Source organism: Phaethon aethereus (genome assembly GCF_964289735.1).
Source record: "Phaethon aethereus genome assembly, chromosome: 1".
NCBI lineage: Eukaryota > Metazoa > Chordata > Aves > Phaethontiformes > Phaethontidae > Phaethon > Phaethon aethereus.
In genome coordinates, this window is record NC_138575.1 from 18,115,686 (window position 1) to 18,133,021 (window position 17,336).

Here is a 17,336-nt window from a genome sequence, read left to right on the forward strand (position 1 = left end):
AATAATTTGCTACTGTTTCTGGACTTTGAGGGACTTTCTGTTGTCTTCTCTTTGAGCTGCAGAACTGGCATTTCAATTTGGATTAATTTTGCCAAATGTACATCATCTTAGCTACTTGCCTAATCTGAGTTAGGTTTCTTAATTGCTAGATGGTTTGGATTTTTTCTTGATGTTGGTCTTTTTGCCTTCAATCCTTTCTTATCTCCATTGTGTTCAAGCATCTTTCTATGAAAAAACTCTTAGATTTTATATTATGCTAGGCTTTTGTCTTAACATGCTTTTTGTAAAGGAGTTAGAAAGGAATTCATAAGTGAAATGAATCTAAATTTGTGTTAGAAGCTCTCTTTAATGAGGGGAGTTTAATAGAGAAAGTGATGGGAACCGTACAAAGATTTTGGAGGGGAGTGTTATGGCCTATTACTGCAGTGTTACTCCCAATTATGCCTATGTTACCCCCATTTTCCACAGAGATTTTGCTGTCCATTTCTAGAGGAGGAGTATGATAGAGATTTCTGGGGGGTCTGTTGTCCTCCTTGCTGGGAGGAATATGCTGCTGATCTTGGGTAAGGAGCTTCTTCCTCACAAAAGGATCTGCTATTAAAAAAATTTACTGTTTCAGTCTGCTACTCACTCTTTCTTCATTGTTTTGCAAAGCAGTGTTACACCTGAGTTTATTATTTAGGCTGTTTAAAATATGTTGCGCACTTGTTTGTTGATCTTCTGTAAACTGGGTATTTAAAACTACTCCAATGCAAGGGTAGTGTTCCTTTTAATAACCAGTAAGTGACTGTTGGTGCATTGTTTACAGTCCGGCACTTCTGAGTTCACTGTGTACTTTTATTTTACGGAGTCTCTGCTGCAGTCCCCTGTTTTACTTACCAGGTTTCCCAAAATCTGACCAATGTTTTATCAGCATGACCTAATCTCCTTATCCCACAGCTATTAATATTTCACAGTCCAAATCTAATGATCCCTTAGAAGACACACACCCACATCTAGACACCAGTGCAAACATGAATGCTTTAGTAACACCTTGCTACCAGTGTTGTCTAGTAGTCGTAAAATCACTGGTATGTTAAAGTTAATTTATAACAGGTGTAATGCTCATGGTTATTGCCAATTGACAAATAAGTGCTTTAAGATAGCATAATCAAGTGTGACAACCTAGAGATGTACTTGGGCTTCTGTAATAACATACTGCAAAGCTAAAAGACAGATAATAGTGGAGTTATAAGATATTACATATTCTTTGTTCTTTCTTACTGTTTATTCAATGCTACCTTGCAACTGTGTAACGGAGGAAATTCTTTCTTTGGTATATCATAATATGCTTAAATAGAATAAGCGCACCTCTCCGTCCCTGCGAAGAATCGAGGGCTGGGAAAGATGCTGCTTTGATTCTCATCTTGATACAGTAAGGCACTGTGAGACGCTGCAACAGGAAAGCTACAGCATTTACTCAGAGCATTCCCAGCTCATGTTAAACTCTCTTCTGGGGCTGTATGGGAGCTTTGGGAGTTAGCTGGCAAGACAGCACGTTCTGTGTTCTTTTCAAAATGGATTAATTCAGGTGCCATGGTTTAAAAATAGAATTTTGTGGCTTAGGTGGTAAAATTTCAATTCATAGCAAAATGTGAATTTCTTTTAACACACTTGTGACAACAGAAAGACTTGGTTTCCATGAGTTACGCACCTTTGAAGTTCTGTTCTTTTCCAGTGCTGAGAATCATGGGGGCTTTTTAAGGTGGGGTGGGTGGTGGGAATCATCTGTTTCCTTTTGTCTGATTTCCTTCTGATTCCAAATGCTTGCCTGAAAAACAAATCCTCCTTGAAAAGCTGTCGCCAGCTTTCTAACATGGTGTTCTAAAAAGTATTTTTCAGGGCTTTTTCTCCTTTCAAGACTGGCAACTGTGTATGTGGCAAACATAGATATGTTCTGCAGACATTGCTCATACATAGCTTGAGGGCTCTCAGAGTGCTTCTGATGATCCTCTTTCAGGTGTGAAACATTTAGAATGAAGCAATTTATTATATATTCTGGTTAACCAGGCGTGATTTGAGATTTTCACAGTCTGCAAGAAATTAAGTATTCATTAACATTTAAAGCCATTAGATGACACAGTTGAGCAATAAATGATTAATCTAGTCCCTGTTAAAGTAAATGTGCATTGAAGTTTCTGATTAGATGATAAGTGGTGGTTGTCTTTGTTTTCAATTATTTTCCTCATCCTTGCTTTATTTATTCTGTGCACATCATGACTTGTCTTTCTCTTTTGCTGAAACAGAAGAAGAAGAAGTGGAAAATTTTGATGTTTCCAGTCTGCCTGAAGAAGTACTGCAGAACATAGAAGCTGACAGTTACTGGTGCATGAGCAAGTTGCTTGATGGCATTCAGGTAAATTGATTTTTCCTGTCTGTAAGTAGTGGAGATAACCAATTAATGTCATGGCTTTGAACTACTTTAAGGTTGTTGAGAAAGAGTACATCTATGAAAAACAGGGGAGAAGTAGATTTTCCCATTGGAGAGATCTGCTGCAAGTTTGGCATCAAAAGGAAAAGGGGGAGGGGAAAAAAAACCTGTGCAACTTCTTTTCATCAAAATGTCTGCATGTTTCATTGTAGTATGATGTTCTAGAGCGGTTGAAATCTCTAATTCTACAGGCATGTTGTGCACCTCAGTCACCAAGCATGGAGAATGTTTGCTTATGTCTCCAAGTAAAGTGGTCGCACTGAGGTGATGAAAAGCTGGCTTATTTATTAATTTTTAAGACATTAACGTAGCAATGTAGAAACAATTGCTTTCTTATAGTTCTGAAATTATCTTCATATTTCTAAAATATCCAATTAAAACTTGATACTTATGCTACTCCGCTGACTGTTTCAGTTTTTTTAACGTGGAGTAGCTATAAATGCAGGCACAATTTTCTGTTAGATGCAGCAGGTTACAGACTAAGAATTTGTGTGTGCATGTTTGAATTTGTTGGCATATAAGTTTATGAAGATTAGAAAGTTCTACAAGAAATAGTAAATACGTAGCTGAACATCTTGCATTCAGGAGGAGGAGAAGTCCATACAATCTGCCATAGATTAAATGGGAGTCCAAACATCTGTATTTCATACTTAACATATTAAAAAACTTAACACACTGTGTTGTGACGCTGAAGCACTCTAAAGTAGAAACTTTGGACTTTTCAGTTTACAAAGAAGTTACCTTGAATTAAATTTTACAGGCTTTGTGTTGCGATAGGCATCAAATAATATTTGTCTAATATCTGTTTTTCAGGTCTGTGTCATTTGAGATAAACATTTTGAAACTTTCTAGAAAGTAAAAATAATCTGATTTTGTAAATTCAGAATATATGCACTAAAATAATAGTCATTGTGAATTCCTGGGTTACAATGGGACCAAAATTGACTTTTGTTAGAAATGTGAAAGTTTCTGAAAGGTGATGATTTCTTTTTTGCACTGGCAACAAAGAATTGTTTTTAGCAATGTTTGGTAGGCAGATGTTTGCAGTCAGGGTTCATTTGCTGCTTTCAGTGAGCTGATTAGAAAATAAATTATGGTTACAAATATTTAGCAGATTGCTGCTGCTTCTTTTCTATTTTTTATGTTCATACCTTTTCTTTCGGATTATCCCCTGCTTTTAGATGAGCTACTTGCCTAGTGTAGAGGATCTTCTCTGTGAAATTGTTTCAGTATTATTGTGGTGACAGTAGAATTTGTTACAGAGATGGCAAAACTTTGGCTGATTTATTCCGAGCATTCTCTTAAAAGATAAGGCAATGGACAAGTGCTTCTACTGTATTTATTAGATTAAATCCTTTTGAAAGGTCCCATGTAACTTTATTTGTTTTGAAATGCTCTGGATAAATGCTTGAAAATTTGAGGATTTTTTTCTTCAGGTGATTTTGATGTAGCAAAGACCCTGGAGGTTGAATTCACGTGTGTGGAAAATGGCTATTCTCCAATCATTAATAAATAATCATAAAATGTGAATAACCATAAAAATTCCTATGAATTGAAGCTGCACTTTTCAGTGAAACTAAATTAAAGTTTTCGAGGTTATTTTGATTGCATTTTTTGACAGATATATCTTTCCTTACGATACTTAATATTTTTAAAAGTGCTTTAACGTATTCTTGCCTATGACTTATGTTTTAATATGAATGTTTCATTGGCTGAACCATGTTGGCTGAGGCATATTGTGAATTTAAACTTGTAAGAGAGTTAATTTTTGACAAAACTGGTGTAAAATCGAATCAACAAACAGAAGTCTAACTTCTTTCAAAGTATTTTAAGTGTATTTCTCCTGGTTAAAGGTCAAATGAGTAGTAGCAAATTGAATTAAATGCAAATTGAAAAGCATAGTTGTCTTATGTTGATTCCTGTAATAAAATGTTGGTTTGCTTATTTCAGTCTTAGAACTACTACATTTTACAATATGTGATCACATACGAAAAATATATGAAAACTTAATAGAAAAAGAAAGTGAGAACTTGAAATTTACTTGAAAGGAAGAAAGTCAGGTAAAGAAATGCAAGCCCTTCAACTATTTTACCTGTTTCTGGAACATCTTCTGTCACAGGCCTGCTGCTCTGTTTTTTTCTAGAAAGGGAAATTCAGAGATTACATAATTTCTCCTTAAAATTCTGTTTTCATACAAAACCATCAAGTACTGATGAACAAAATAGTGAAACTAATTGTAATGGAATTAAATTTTCATCGATGCAATTTAAGCTCTTATATAAGAAGTGGAATGGTTATCAATTGGATGTATTCAAGGATTCACGCATCTATCAAAAGCAGGCTTGAAAGATTATGCTAGTGGTGTGACTAATAATGTTACAGTTAATTCAGTGCAACTGCAGAGTGCTGCTGAAATGAAAGGGTTTGCTTGTTTGGTTTTTTTTCTTCCATTTTTGGTTTTGGTTCCCTTCTTTGTTGATACCGCTTTACTTCTGATAGAACATGTTAAGATAGTTGCAGGTTGAGTTGATTGGAAGAACTAATAAAACAAGAAATTAACTCACTGAAAGGAAGGGCATAAAAAAACCAGAAAATAAAGATTGTTTTGCTGAAGGAATGCCATCCAGAGGGACCAGGGCAAGCTTGAGGAGTGGGCCCATGCGAACCACATGAAGTTCAGTAAGGCCAAGTGTAAGGTCCTGCAGCTGGCTCAGGGCAATCCCTGATGTTAATACAGACTGGGGGATGAATGGATTGGGAGCAGCCCTCCTGGGAAGGACTCAGACGTGCCGATGGATGAAAAGCTGGGCATGAACTGACAGTGTGCACTTGCAGCCCAGAAGGCCAGCCATGTCCTGGGCTGCATCCAAAGCAGCATGGCCAGCAGGTCGAGGGAGCGGATTCTGCCCCTCTGCTCTGCTCTGGTGGGACCCCACCTGGAGTCCTGCATCCAGCTCTGGAGCCCTCAGCACAGGAAAGACATGGACCTGTTGGAGCAGGTCCAGAGGAGGGCCACCAAAATGATCAGAGGGCTGGAATACCTCTCATATGAGGACAAGGTGAGAGAGTTGGGGTGGTTTGGCCTGGAGAAGATGCTGGGGAGACCTTATTGTGACCTTTCAGTACTTAAGGGGGGCTTATAAAAAGATGGAAAGAGACTTTTTACCAAGGCCTGTAGTGACAGGAAAAAGGGCAACAGTTTTAATCTGAAAGAGGGTAGATTTAGATTGGACATAAGAAATACACTTTTTTTATGATGAGGGAGCCCAGAGAAGTTGTGGATGACCCATCCCTGGAAACCTTCCAGGTCAGGTTGGACGGGGCTCTGAGCAACCTGATCTAGTTGAAGATGTCCCTGCTCATTGCAGGGGAGTTGGACTAGATGATATTAAAAGGTCCCTTCCAACCCAAGCCATTGTATGATTCTGTGATTCTAGCTGACTTGCATTCTGGAAAGTATGATCACCAAATCCACTGGCAGAGGGCAAGAACTAGATGGGTATGGGTGAGGTAGCACCTGGAATCATTAAACTTAAGATAAATCATGCCCCAAATTGCATAAGCTGATTTACATCAAATTGTAATAATCCCATGCTCCTGCTTGCACCTGAATGCTCATTGCTGTCTGTCCCTTGCTGAGTGCTGCCTGTTGTGAGCTGATTGATGGAGGTGAACTGCCTAGCAACACAACAAAACAAAAAAGCACTCGTTGATTTAAGGTGTGAACACCTTGATTAGGTATCATAGCAAAGAAATGAGCAGAACTACACAGTAGGGCCAGGGAAGGATCATGGCAGCTGAGACACAGATTTACTTTAACAGCTGTAGATTCTCAACTTGCCAAGCTTGTTGCCAGTACACAGTAGTCTAGATGATCCACTTCAGTCTCTACTTGAGAAAGTTGCTGCTGATTGTTTCCTGGTAATAATCATTACATTAGTTCTTACTGCTCCCTTAGTATTTTCCATGTGGTCTACTCTAGATAATGGAATGTCTTTACAGCCAACCAGGAAAAACTGCTTCTCTCACAAAGCCACAAAACCAGACAACATAAAAGCACAAAACCAAAGGAGAATCCCAAACAAGATTAGTGTTATTATGTTTCCTTTTTTCTTTGAAAATATGTCATAAGAGACTCATGTATGACTACTGATACTTTGTCTGAAATGTTTGAATAAACCGTACAAGGATTTTAAAGAAGATGAATATTTGACATGTGATAACTGCAATTTAAGAATCTCTGCAGAATATTTCTGTTAATTTATTCATCAGTGTAGGCTTTCATTTGATGTTGGCCTACCAGTATTGGATAAGTTTAAAGAGTGTACTTTGATAACAGTTAGGATCCTGTTGTGAAATTTTTGACTAATACAAGCTATTTTTATTTTGGTTTTTGTTTGTCTTTCCAATGTGTGAGAGTGTAATAGAAAAATGATTGTATTTGTATCCCTTTATTATTCTTAACAGAAAACTCATTTATTTTTCCAGTGCACCCTGACTGTCTCATTTTCTGGGTTCCAGAATTGTCAAAGGTGTCATTAAGAAATATGTATTTCTTGGTTGAGTTTTGCTACACATAGAATCTATTATTTCTCTTTTCCTCACTCATCTTAGCCCCCTCCCTTTTTTGTCTAATGTGACTGTGTATTTTTAGTGTAACGGCACATCTTTGAACCACAGGGACCTATGGATTAAAAGACAGTGTTGGCATTGAGCAACATGACAATCACTTCCTGACATGCTTACAGTTCTTAGCCTAGAGAAGAAATAAAAAACTGGGGTCAAATCACCTGTTGCTTTAGCAGATTCACTTGTGCTGTTTTCTGGTGATACGGGGTTTTTTATGCAGGTATGTGTTTGACACCAGTTAGTTTTGCAGAACTTCCAGTAGTTTAATATTACACAATAATTCAATCTATTTTCTGTTCTCAGATTACTTTGCATCTTCGTTCTCAGTTTTTTTCTCTGTTGTTATAGGCTCGTAAGTGGCTATACATACATCTCATCACAATTTGACTGAAATTAAAAAAAAAAAGATTTAAGTAGAAATACTAGGGAGATTTTTTAAATATAAATTTGGCTCGAAGATGTCAGTTAATCTTGTAATCTGTGGCGATATATGCTGTTTTATAGCAGTCAGTTTTGGATGATGATATGCTGTAATGGTTTTCCTTTTCAGTGCTTCATGACTATGCAAATTTTTTCTTTAGCTTTTGTCCCAGAAAGACTATACCTCACAGCAATTTTTGTTATTTATTTCAGGAAAACAAATGGAACTTCTAAAATCGTAAGAATGTAGGATAATTCTGGTAGGAAGGGGCCTCTACAGGTCATCTAGTCCAGCATCCTGCTTAAAGTTGAGTCAGCTCTGAGGTCAGATCGAGATGCTCAGGGCTTTGCCCAGCTGGTTCTTGAAACCTCCAAGGATGGAGACTGCACACTCTCTGGGACTTAAACTGTTGCAATGCTTGATTGTCCTCGAGTTGAAAAAGTTTCTCCCTACAACCAGATGGAACACCTCTTGTTTATTTATGCTGCTTGTCCCTTATCCTCTCATTATGCCTCACTATTAAAACCTGAGAAGAAACTTTGTTTTCTTGGTCACATAGGTTTTAGGTGCCTCTGAAGCTACCTTTTCTTGAGGCTGAACAACCGCAGTTCCCTCAGTCTCTCAGAGGGCAGGTGCTCCATACCTTTGAGCATCTTGGTGACCTCTTCCCCTTGCTCTAGTTTGTTTTTCTTGTATTGGGGTCCCTAAAACTGTGGTATTCTAGTAACACCAATGAAACAAAATTAATTACTTTTAAACATTGGGACAAAAAAATCTTTGCAGAAAAGATGGTTGAATTCTGTGGAACTGTTTGGTCAGAGGGTTTGTAGAGTATTCATCCTTGGAGTTCAAAACCTGACTGCACATGGCCTTGAGCAACTTGCTCCATGTGACTCTGCTTTGGGCAGGGGTTGGACTTAGATGGTCTCCAGAGGTCCCTGCCAACATCTATGATTCCACAATGAGTGCTGTGTGGAGCTAATCACTTCCCTTCATCTACTGCGCTGAGAGGCTTCTGGCTGCCTTTGCTGCCAGGGCACACCACCAGCTCAGTCTGAGCTTCCTATCTGAGACTTCCAGGACCTTTTCCACAGAACTCGTATCCTACCTGTATTCTTGCAAGACGCTCTAATGCTGATTTGTTAAAAATTGTTTTTAAGGGCGTGTGTGGCCATGTGCAAAATATGCCTAAGACCACCATTCTTGGTTACTTTAAACACGTTAGTTGATAATTTCACGTTTGTAATCTATATAATAGTATTTTGGTGCGTTTCCATTGTGAATAAGAATCGTGAACTCCTAGGGTTTTTTTTATAGCTAGTTAATTTCCAAAACTGTTTTGTCTTGCATTTCAAGTTGAACAGTCAAAAGATAAAACGTTTTGGTTGTCTATCCACCATACTCTTGATAAAGCTTGTTGTCTTTAGAACACTTCTAAACTGTAGATGATGCATGACTGTTTTTGCATTTCTACATGTAGGAATAATGGCTATGCATATGGGAAAACTAGAACTTATCCCACAAGTATTTTTTCCACTTAATTAAGTAGACATTCCCATATATCCATTGTAATTAGCTTTTTTTATTATTAAAACATCCCTTATAATACTTTCCTCAACAGAGTCCCGTTAACATTCAAATAAAAAGTTCACACTGATCTGTGCCACTTGAAAATGTAATGTTCATGTATAAAATAGAGTATAACTCCTCGTTTTAATTTCAAGTATAATGGCAATAAAATAACCTAAGGGGAAATGTATGCATTGCATAACGACCTAACCAGATGTATTAAAAATAGCAATAAAATATTAATAACATTATTTATCAGGGTCTGGGAATTTTTAGAATAAAAGGGAGATGATTCATTTCCAGGGACTGGAGTATACTGAGATATATATTAGCTATTTCTATGGCTGATTAAATAGCGAGATTTATGATCTGCAAAGGGAATCCTGCAAAGTTCTTTCTCGCTCTGGAGTTATGGAAAGTTGTTCTGAAACTGTGCCTCAAGTCTGAATTATGTCTGGATGGCTGGCTGGAATGCTGCTTGGAAAGTCTTTCAGAGGTCTGTGGGAATAGCATGAATATGCAGCTCAAATGTTGAGTCGTTCATACAGAAGTAACTGATGCTGACTATTCTGAAAATTCTTTACAGGACCTTCCAAAGGTTTACTTTTAAGGAAAAAAATAGGTCAAAGATAGCTTTTTTGGTACCTTTTTATTAAACTCCTGCAAGACAAGTTTCTTGATCATCATAGAATCATACAATAGTTTGGGTTGGAAGGGACCTTTGAAGGTCATCTAGTCCACCCCCCCTGCAATGAGCAGGGACATCTGCAACTAGATCAGGTTGCTCAGAGCCCCGTCCAACCTGACCTGGAAGGTTTCCAGGGATGGGGCATCTACCACCTCTCTGGGCAACCTGGGCCAGTGTTTCACCACCCTCATGGTGAAACATTTCTTCCTTAGATCTAGTCTAAATTTTCCCTCTCTTAGTTCAAAACCATTACCCCTTGTCCTATCACTACAGGCCCTGCTAAAATGCCTGTCCCTATCTTTCTTACAAGCACCCTTTAAGTACTGGAAGGCTGCAGTAAGGTCTCCCTGGAGCCTTCTCTTCTCCAGGATGAACAACCCCAACTCCCTCAGCCTGTCCTCATAGGAAAGGGGTTCCATCCCTCTGATCATTTTGGTGACCCTCCTCTGGACCCGCTCCAACAGGTCCATGTCTTTCCTGTGCTGAGGGCTCCAGAGCTGGATGCAGGACTCCAGGTGGAGTCTCACCAGAGCAGAGGGACAGAATCCCCTCCCTCGACCTGCTGGCCATGCTGCTTTGGATGCAGCCCAGAATATGGTTGACCTTCTGGGCTGCGAGTGCACATTGCTGGCTCATGTCTGCCATGTTCCCCCAAGTCCTTCTCAGCAGGGCTGCTCTCAATCCCTTCATCCCCCAGCCTGTATTGATACTTATATTGATACTGAGGGTATCAGTTATGTCCGCGGTTCATTTGGGTAGCTAGTTACGATAAATTGCAGGTCTGTTACCTGAGAATATGGGTTTGTTAGCCAGATAGATAGAAAGACAAGATTGACAGATATAAGGAATATGTACTCTAGTGTCTGTATCTGTCTGTTTTCTGTCTTTTGTTATGTGAACCACCTATCTATGGCATAGGTGCTTTCATGCACGGGTCGAGTTTCTGTATCACAGGTACTGCAGGGTCCACCTGTGCAAATGCAGTGATAGCTCGTCTAGGATTTCTGGGTATGCATCAGCCCAGCACTGCTGGTAAGCTTGGCTAAATGGAGAGAGTAGTCTTTCCTCCTGCCTTCGTTAGCTGAACATAGCACCGTGAATGTGGTACGTTCAGGGAAAATGTGGTATATGATGTAACTGTCTCCTAAGCAGTCTTCAGAGTCTCCACTAACATCGTATAGCTGGTACCAAAAGACAGTATTGCAGTCGTGCTCCAATTTTTGTCTAAACAGATCCTAATGCCAGTCAGAAGTGTATGTTTTAGAAATGTGGAAGTCCTGTCAGGAATTGTCAGAAACGCTAGCAGTAGCTATTTCTGTATGTAGTTCGCTTAACGTTTGAGCTGCATATTCATGCTCTATCTCTGTTCCTGCAGCTACTGTCGCTGCAACTCCATCTGTGAGATACAACTTCTATATGGTAATAACTGTTTAGTAATCTCCAGAAATCCAGATTGTTCATTTTATGCTGGTGTCTTGTCGAAGTTGGATCCTGAGAATGACAAAGCATGGTGTTTTTTTTCTTGAAGCTATGAGTATACTAAGGAAAAGTAAAGGATTGCTTGGTCAGAATTGTGTTTTTAAAAACTCTTACAAAAGTAACAGCTTTTTATTTTAGAATTAAAGTGCAAGTTGTGTTGTAAAAATTTATGAATGATAATATATATATACAATTGTAGGGATGACTGCTGATGTTTGCAAACAGATTGCTCTGTCTTGGCAAGAGTGAGTTTTTTGTTGAGTGAACTTTTTGTTCTGGTGAATAAAAAATAGCTTAGGATTGCTCTTATTCTTTTCATTATCAGTGGCTTCCATAAAGCTAGTTGTAAATTATGAACAATTTTAAATTCAGATAGCCAGTTTCTCAAATATAAATATTAATTGGAAGGCCATAAACATGAGAAATTTTGAGAAGTAGGTTCTGCAATCAGGGCAGGCATTTGTGCTTGTTCAGGATTCTAGAATGGCGTTTCTTCTAATAAGAAATAAACAATTTAGTAGTCATTTATCAAATGATACCCCTAAATGGTTATTGTTCTGTTACTTTGTCTGCATGCTATATGTGAGACTCAGCTCTTCTGAAACATAAGCATGGCCACAACAGGTATTTCTATCCAGAATCCTTTCTGTATTCATGCTCAGATGTCTGCTTTCATTTTTCTTACATACTCTGTTGGAGCAAAACCTGTTTCATGGTGTTTTAAACTTAGAGTGAAGGAAAGTTCAAGTGAAGTGAAGATTCAACGTAGAACAAGAGTCTAGAAATTTTTCTGTAAGCAGGTTTTACCTTTCTCAATTCAAGAGAATATTCTTACAGAGAATACACATACATTACTGTTACTGAATGAAAACCATTAAGGGCAGACTTTTTTAAGGGCAAAACACATGCAGTATTGTGTCATTCTGTGTGACTTTTCCTTTTTCCAAAGGACCTTCAGAACTCCAAATTCTTCTTTGAAGCTCCTTTTCATGGAGTTCTTTGAAGGCTTTATTAGTACCTGAAACAAAAAAATACATTTTATTGAACAATGCTAAGAAGTTAATAAACAAACTTAGGCAGTAGAGTTGCTGTAACTGCAAGCTGTTGGAATGTAATTAACACAACTGTTATGTTAGTCTTGTTCTTTTAATGAGACAGTAATTAAAGCATGTCTGCTATTGTCTGTTCAAAACTTGGAATAGTTAAAATGTAAAAAAAGTATATCTACTTACGGTCTTCCTGTATGCCTCTGAGTAGATTTAGTCTGAGCAGTTGAGGACTGTATCATGGTTCTTGATGATCTGGCCTCAGCCAGATTGTTTCAAAGTAGTTCCTGAAACTGTTAATGTAGCAACACCTGAGAATAAAAATGTCAACATTGTAGATTTTTTGGAATAAATGATCCTTCAAACTCATCTACACTGAGACTGCCATTAACAATGAGCCTGAGTCCTATAGCATCAGTGTCTATTTTATAAAGTGTAAATTGTGTATTGTTTTAGAAGAATTGCAATTAAATCAATTGTTTATGATATCACTGAAATATATAGTAGGAGTATTCCACAACAACAAGCTTTACATGGAAATTGCTGAGTTTGGACTGTGCCTGTCCTTGAGCGATCTTTTGGGACTCTCCTGAAATTTCTAGTGGCTTGCTTGGTCCCTAGAGGACTTACATTCCTACCCATCAGTTTAAGAAGATTGAATGTATCACTAGGATACTGTGCATCAGGATGCCTAGTAAGAATTTCAGAGGCAGTTAACTCTGTTTAGTTTGAAATACATCTGTGATTACCTTCTGTGAGGGTCTCCGGTAATGGGTAAACAGGAAAATCGATGCTGCTTTGGTATGAGAGGAATGGAATGGGGTGGATGTTTCATCGGATTTTGAAACTGATTTCAAGGGCATTCAGGAAGGTACAGACAGTTAGACATGCACATCAGGAAAGTTTGTAGAAAGTGTAAAAATAAACAGAATTAATGGTTAAAGGATAAAAAACATATTAATATTTTCTATAACTCCTGTAAAGAAGTACAGATATGGCTTTTAAAGGAATCAATGAGCCTGTGAACAACTGTACGGTTTAATGGCATTTCCAAAATGCATTTTGATAAAGTCCTGTATCTGAAGTTCATAAAGAAACTAAGCATCCATGGTAGAAGCACTGCCTGTTACCACATCAGGAGGAGAAGGGTTTATAGTAGTAGTCCTCAAAGGAGAAAGCATCACTTTGCTACTTTTAAAACCTAAAATGAGTTTGTGCTCAGTATGCTGTATGCTGTTCTAATCCCTTCTGTCTGTCCCATTTTGAAATGATGGATTGAAAGTTAAAAAAAAAAATAATGGAGCAAGAGAAGTGTGATCAAAGGTATGGAACAGTTTCTGCGTGATGGATTATGTTCTTCACCTTGGATGACTTAGCTAAGTGGAGGGGTGTAATGGAAGTCTTTAATATGATGAGCAGCATGAAGGTGTTGAATTGGGAGTAGTTGCTGTCCATCTCTTCTGATGCAAGACCTAGATAGTATCTTGTAATACTGCTGAGTGATAGGCTTAAAAAAAAGAGTGGTTGAATAACTAAGCTGCGGGGCTACTTGTCAAAGGACGCAAAGCATTTTACATGGGTTTAGAACCTGAACAGTTTGAAGTCTGGTTGAAGAAAAATCTTTAAACAACTTTAATTACAAAGATACCACCTTGAGTTAGGGAAGTCTCAGTGCTGCAAACTGGAAAGCTGCAAGCATGTCGCTGTGGGCTCGTTTGCTGCTGACTGCTCTTAAAAGGGAAAAAACAAGGTGGTTCTTTTGTTTGGCCCAGGAGCCAATTTTAAGTTTGTATCAATAAGCCTTTGTTGGGACTTCAGGTAATAGAAAATGGAGGGCATCAGTAGGATTTATCTCGAGGGCTGTAGTTTTTCTTCAGGACAGGTGTCTTCAGAAGCTCTTAAGGAGCCTGTGTCTCTTTGGAAGTCAATAATGCAGTTTTCTAGCCTGTCACTAAGAGTAAACTTAGTAATGGGTTCTGAATACTTGTATAAAAGGCATCGTTTTCTCTGTTTTGAATTAAATATATTGCACTATCAGTATGCTTTGGAACAAAATTTTTTTATCTTCTACTTATAATTTACAGCATCAGCTTTTGGGATTGCAAGTGTCCATATTTATGATTTCTAGCTCTTACCCAGATTTGAACTGTTGTCTGGCCTACGCCATAATCCAAAAATATACCCTGAGCACTTCTTTTATTGCTACTTTAACAGTTTCTGTAATTTATAATACAACCAGTTTTGTAAAACTGAGATTGGATTACATAGCCCAGTAGATGATTGTGCCTTTGATTCTAAGACTGTGGATGCTATTATAGCATGAGAATCAGTACCTACTTTAATAAGATGTTGTTTTTTCCATCCTGTTATATAGGAAAAAATAAGGTGCGGTTTGCTGTGTAGAAAATTCTGGTCTGCAATGCTTTGTAAATCTCTCACTGCTTAAGAAATTTTAAATGTTCAGAAGTTAGGCTTAATAATTACAAAGGTTGAAAAATCTTTTCTTTTAAAGGAAGTGTCTTGGAGTAATTGTGAAACTTGCTATGGACTGTGTGCAAACAGCATGTTCCAGCACACTTGTGTGTGTGTTCTTGTGCATGTGCACTCTCTCTCCTGAACTGTTTTTAGGATTGACTTTACATTCTAATTTCCAGCTTCAAGAAACATTTGAGTAAACTGTGCCTACCATTGATAGTGTTAATATACATGTTGGCTGTCATCATCTAAGTGTCATGCTTCTCTCCCACCTGCCCCCCCCTTTTCACATAACTTTGAGAGCAAGGTGAACTGAGTTTTTGTAATAGGAGTTTGCTTAGAGGTTCACAAATACTTGAATGAAGTACTTCAATGAGTTTAAAAAATAAAATTGACAAGATCCCTTTCTGGCTGAGAAAAATATAAAATGTCATCTTTTCTTCATGTGATAATACACTTGAACATACCTAAATTGATGTATAAGAATTATTAAATATACATCAGTTGAGAAAATAAACCTCTAGGTATGCTGTATACAGATTGCTTAATGTATCCTTTATATTTAGAAGCTCTGATCTGATTGATAAAGCTTATTAAAAACAAGCAAACACCACATGAAAACTTTGTGTCAAAACTTTCCATCTGCTTCTGTAAATCGTTCTGATATTTTCATCAGTACATTGTTGGTGAACAGCTTGTGTGACCTGAAAAGATGAGAAGCACTGTGCCTATACTTGTGCTTGGCTGCAGTCATTATTGTCAAATTATTGACAGTCTTTTTCTTTTCAATTTGGCTGGCTCTATTTCTCCTTCCCTGATGACATAAAAGGTTATTTTCCTTTCTTCTTCAGCTCCCTTCCTCTAAAATTATCCTGTCATCACCTATTTAAAGAAAAAGATGGGTGACTTTGTTTAGCTAAAGCATGTGAAGTCTGAATTTTCAAAATACAAAGTGTTCCTGATAATGATAACTGTAGTAAAGGTCATATGTGCAATATATTACGTAGTGCAGTAAGGTTCTGCATCATTCAGAGGGCATTGTTTCCTGAAGGTTCTTAGCTTAGAGAGTTGCAGATTTGTTTCATTTTCTGACCCTGGGAAACAATTTTTAATACTCTGAAATTCCTTCTATGTATCTTTAAATAATATAGATCGGTGCAGAAGGGCAAAGGATCTAAAATGTTAAAACTTCTGGTGTGTAGATAAGAGAAGTTGCCTTTTGAAACTTGAAAATATTTCCTAAGGAAGGAATAGAAAAAGAAATAGTGTGTTTTCGTTTGTGTGTGTAAATATATAAAGTGTGTGTGTATATATATACACACAGAAGGATATATGTATATATTACTTAGAAGTTTATTATATGTAATTAATAATACACATATGTTATTATATTTTTATATAATATTCAGTATGTATTTGATTCCTTCTGCGTATACTTACAGCTGCCTTTGTACTTATACACCAGATGGCACTCACAAACGCTATTTACATTCCTTTTTCCATGTGTAATTGAAATAATTGAAGAAGTCACAAAGAAAGGCTTTCAGATTTATTTACTCATTGTTATGAAGTACCCGTAGTATTTTGGAAGAGATTTAAAATTAAAATGACATGGAGATATGTTGAACTTACTGAACACTTGCTTTGGAAGTACATTTAACATGCACTTAAAAAGCGTCTGTGTTCTTCTTAGCATTCCATCGTAAGTTAGTATTATTTTGGACAGATAGCTGACAGTACTGTGAGTGCATGTGGTAATTAGAAATGGAGTATATTTGTTACGATATGCATCAGAGTGACTAATACAGATCTCATTGATATACGTAGTTGAAAATATTAGAATCTACTTTGGGCTTTTTTATTCCTGATAGACAAATAAAAAACACTAGCAGTGCGTGGTGTAGATACTGCAAGCTTTGGAGGATATTAAGAATGCAAGTAGGACCATCCTTAGTTCACTCAATACCGCTTTTTCAGTGTATTCACAGAAAATGTTACTTCAGGGCTTCTTTTCAAGGTAAACGCCTTTCCAAGTTATATCTTACTGTCAGCATTCAGAGTACAGCTAGCAAAATGGATGGGACTTGATACCCAGTGGTTAATCATGCTTTTAGAAACTGTGATCTCTTTCTCTCTCCCTCTCTCTCCCCCTTTCCCCCCTTTCTTTTTATGAGTATGGGAGGATAGTCCCATAAAATTTAAATTTGTTCGGTGCATTTTTTCTTTATTTTAACTTTCTAATGAAGTTTCTTCCATTTAAGTTTCTCTAATCTTAAAATGTAAGGAATTAGCTACTACACATTTTCATGTTTAATGAAGGCAATAATTAAAATATTTTAAATTATAATAATTATTTTTTTGAGGAGAATTCCTGCCAGACCTAGTTGTAGTTGCAGGGCAGGGTGGTTATTATACTAGCCTCTACAGAGTAGGTACAGACTACTAACACAAAGGTTTCAGTCTGAAGCAAGTTTTGAGCCCTTTTGACATTATAAAGTCTTAACCTTCTGTGTTGTAAGGTGAAACTAATTATGTGTCGGAGTCTGAACTAGATACTAT

At 37.4% G+C, this 17,336-nt stretch overlaps 1 protein-coding gene across 3 annotated transcripts in view; it reads left to right on the forward strand.

Moving 5' to 3' along the window:
* The window catches only part of TBC1D22A (TBC1 domain family member 22A), a gene marked incomplete at both ends in the record, with an annotated part of 181,909 nt that overhangs the window by 68,274 nt on the left and 96,299 nt on the right, over positions 1-17,336 (forward strand). For all 3 annotated transcript variants that reach the window (XM_082013655.1, XM_082013653.1, XM_082013654.1), the window contains one exon: positions 2,286-2,395. In XM_082013655.1, the coding sequence (XP_081869781.1) occupies positions 2,286-2,395 (110 nt within the window). The remainder of the gene's footprint in view (positions 1-2,285; positions 2,396-17,336) is intronic.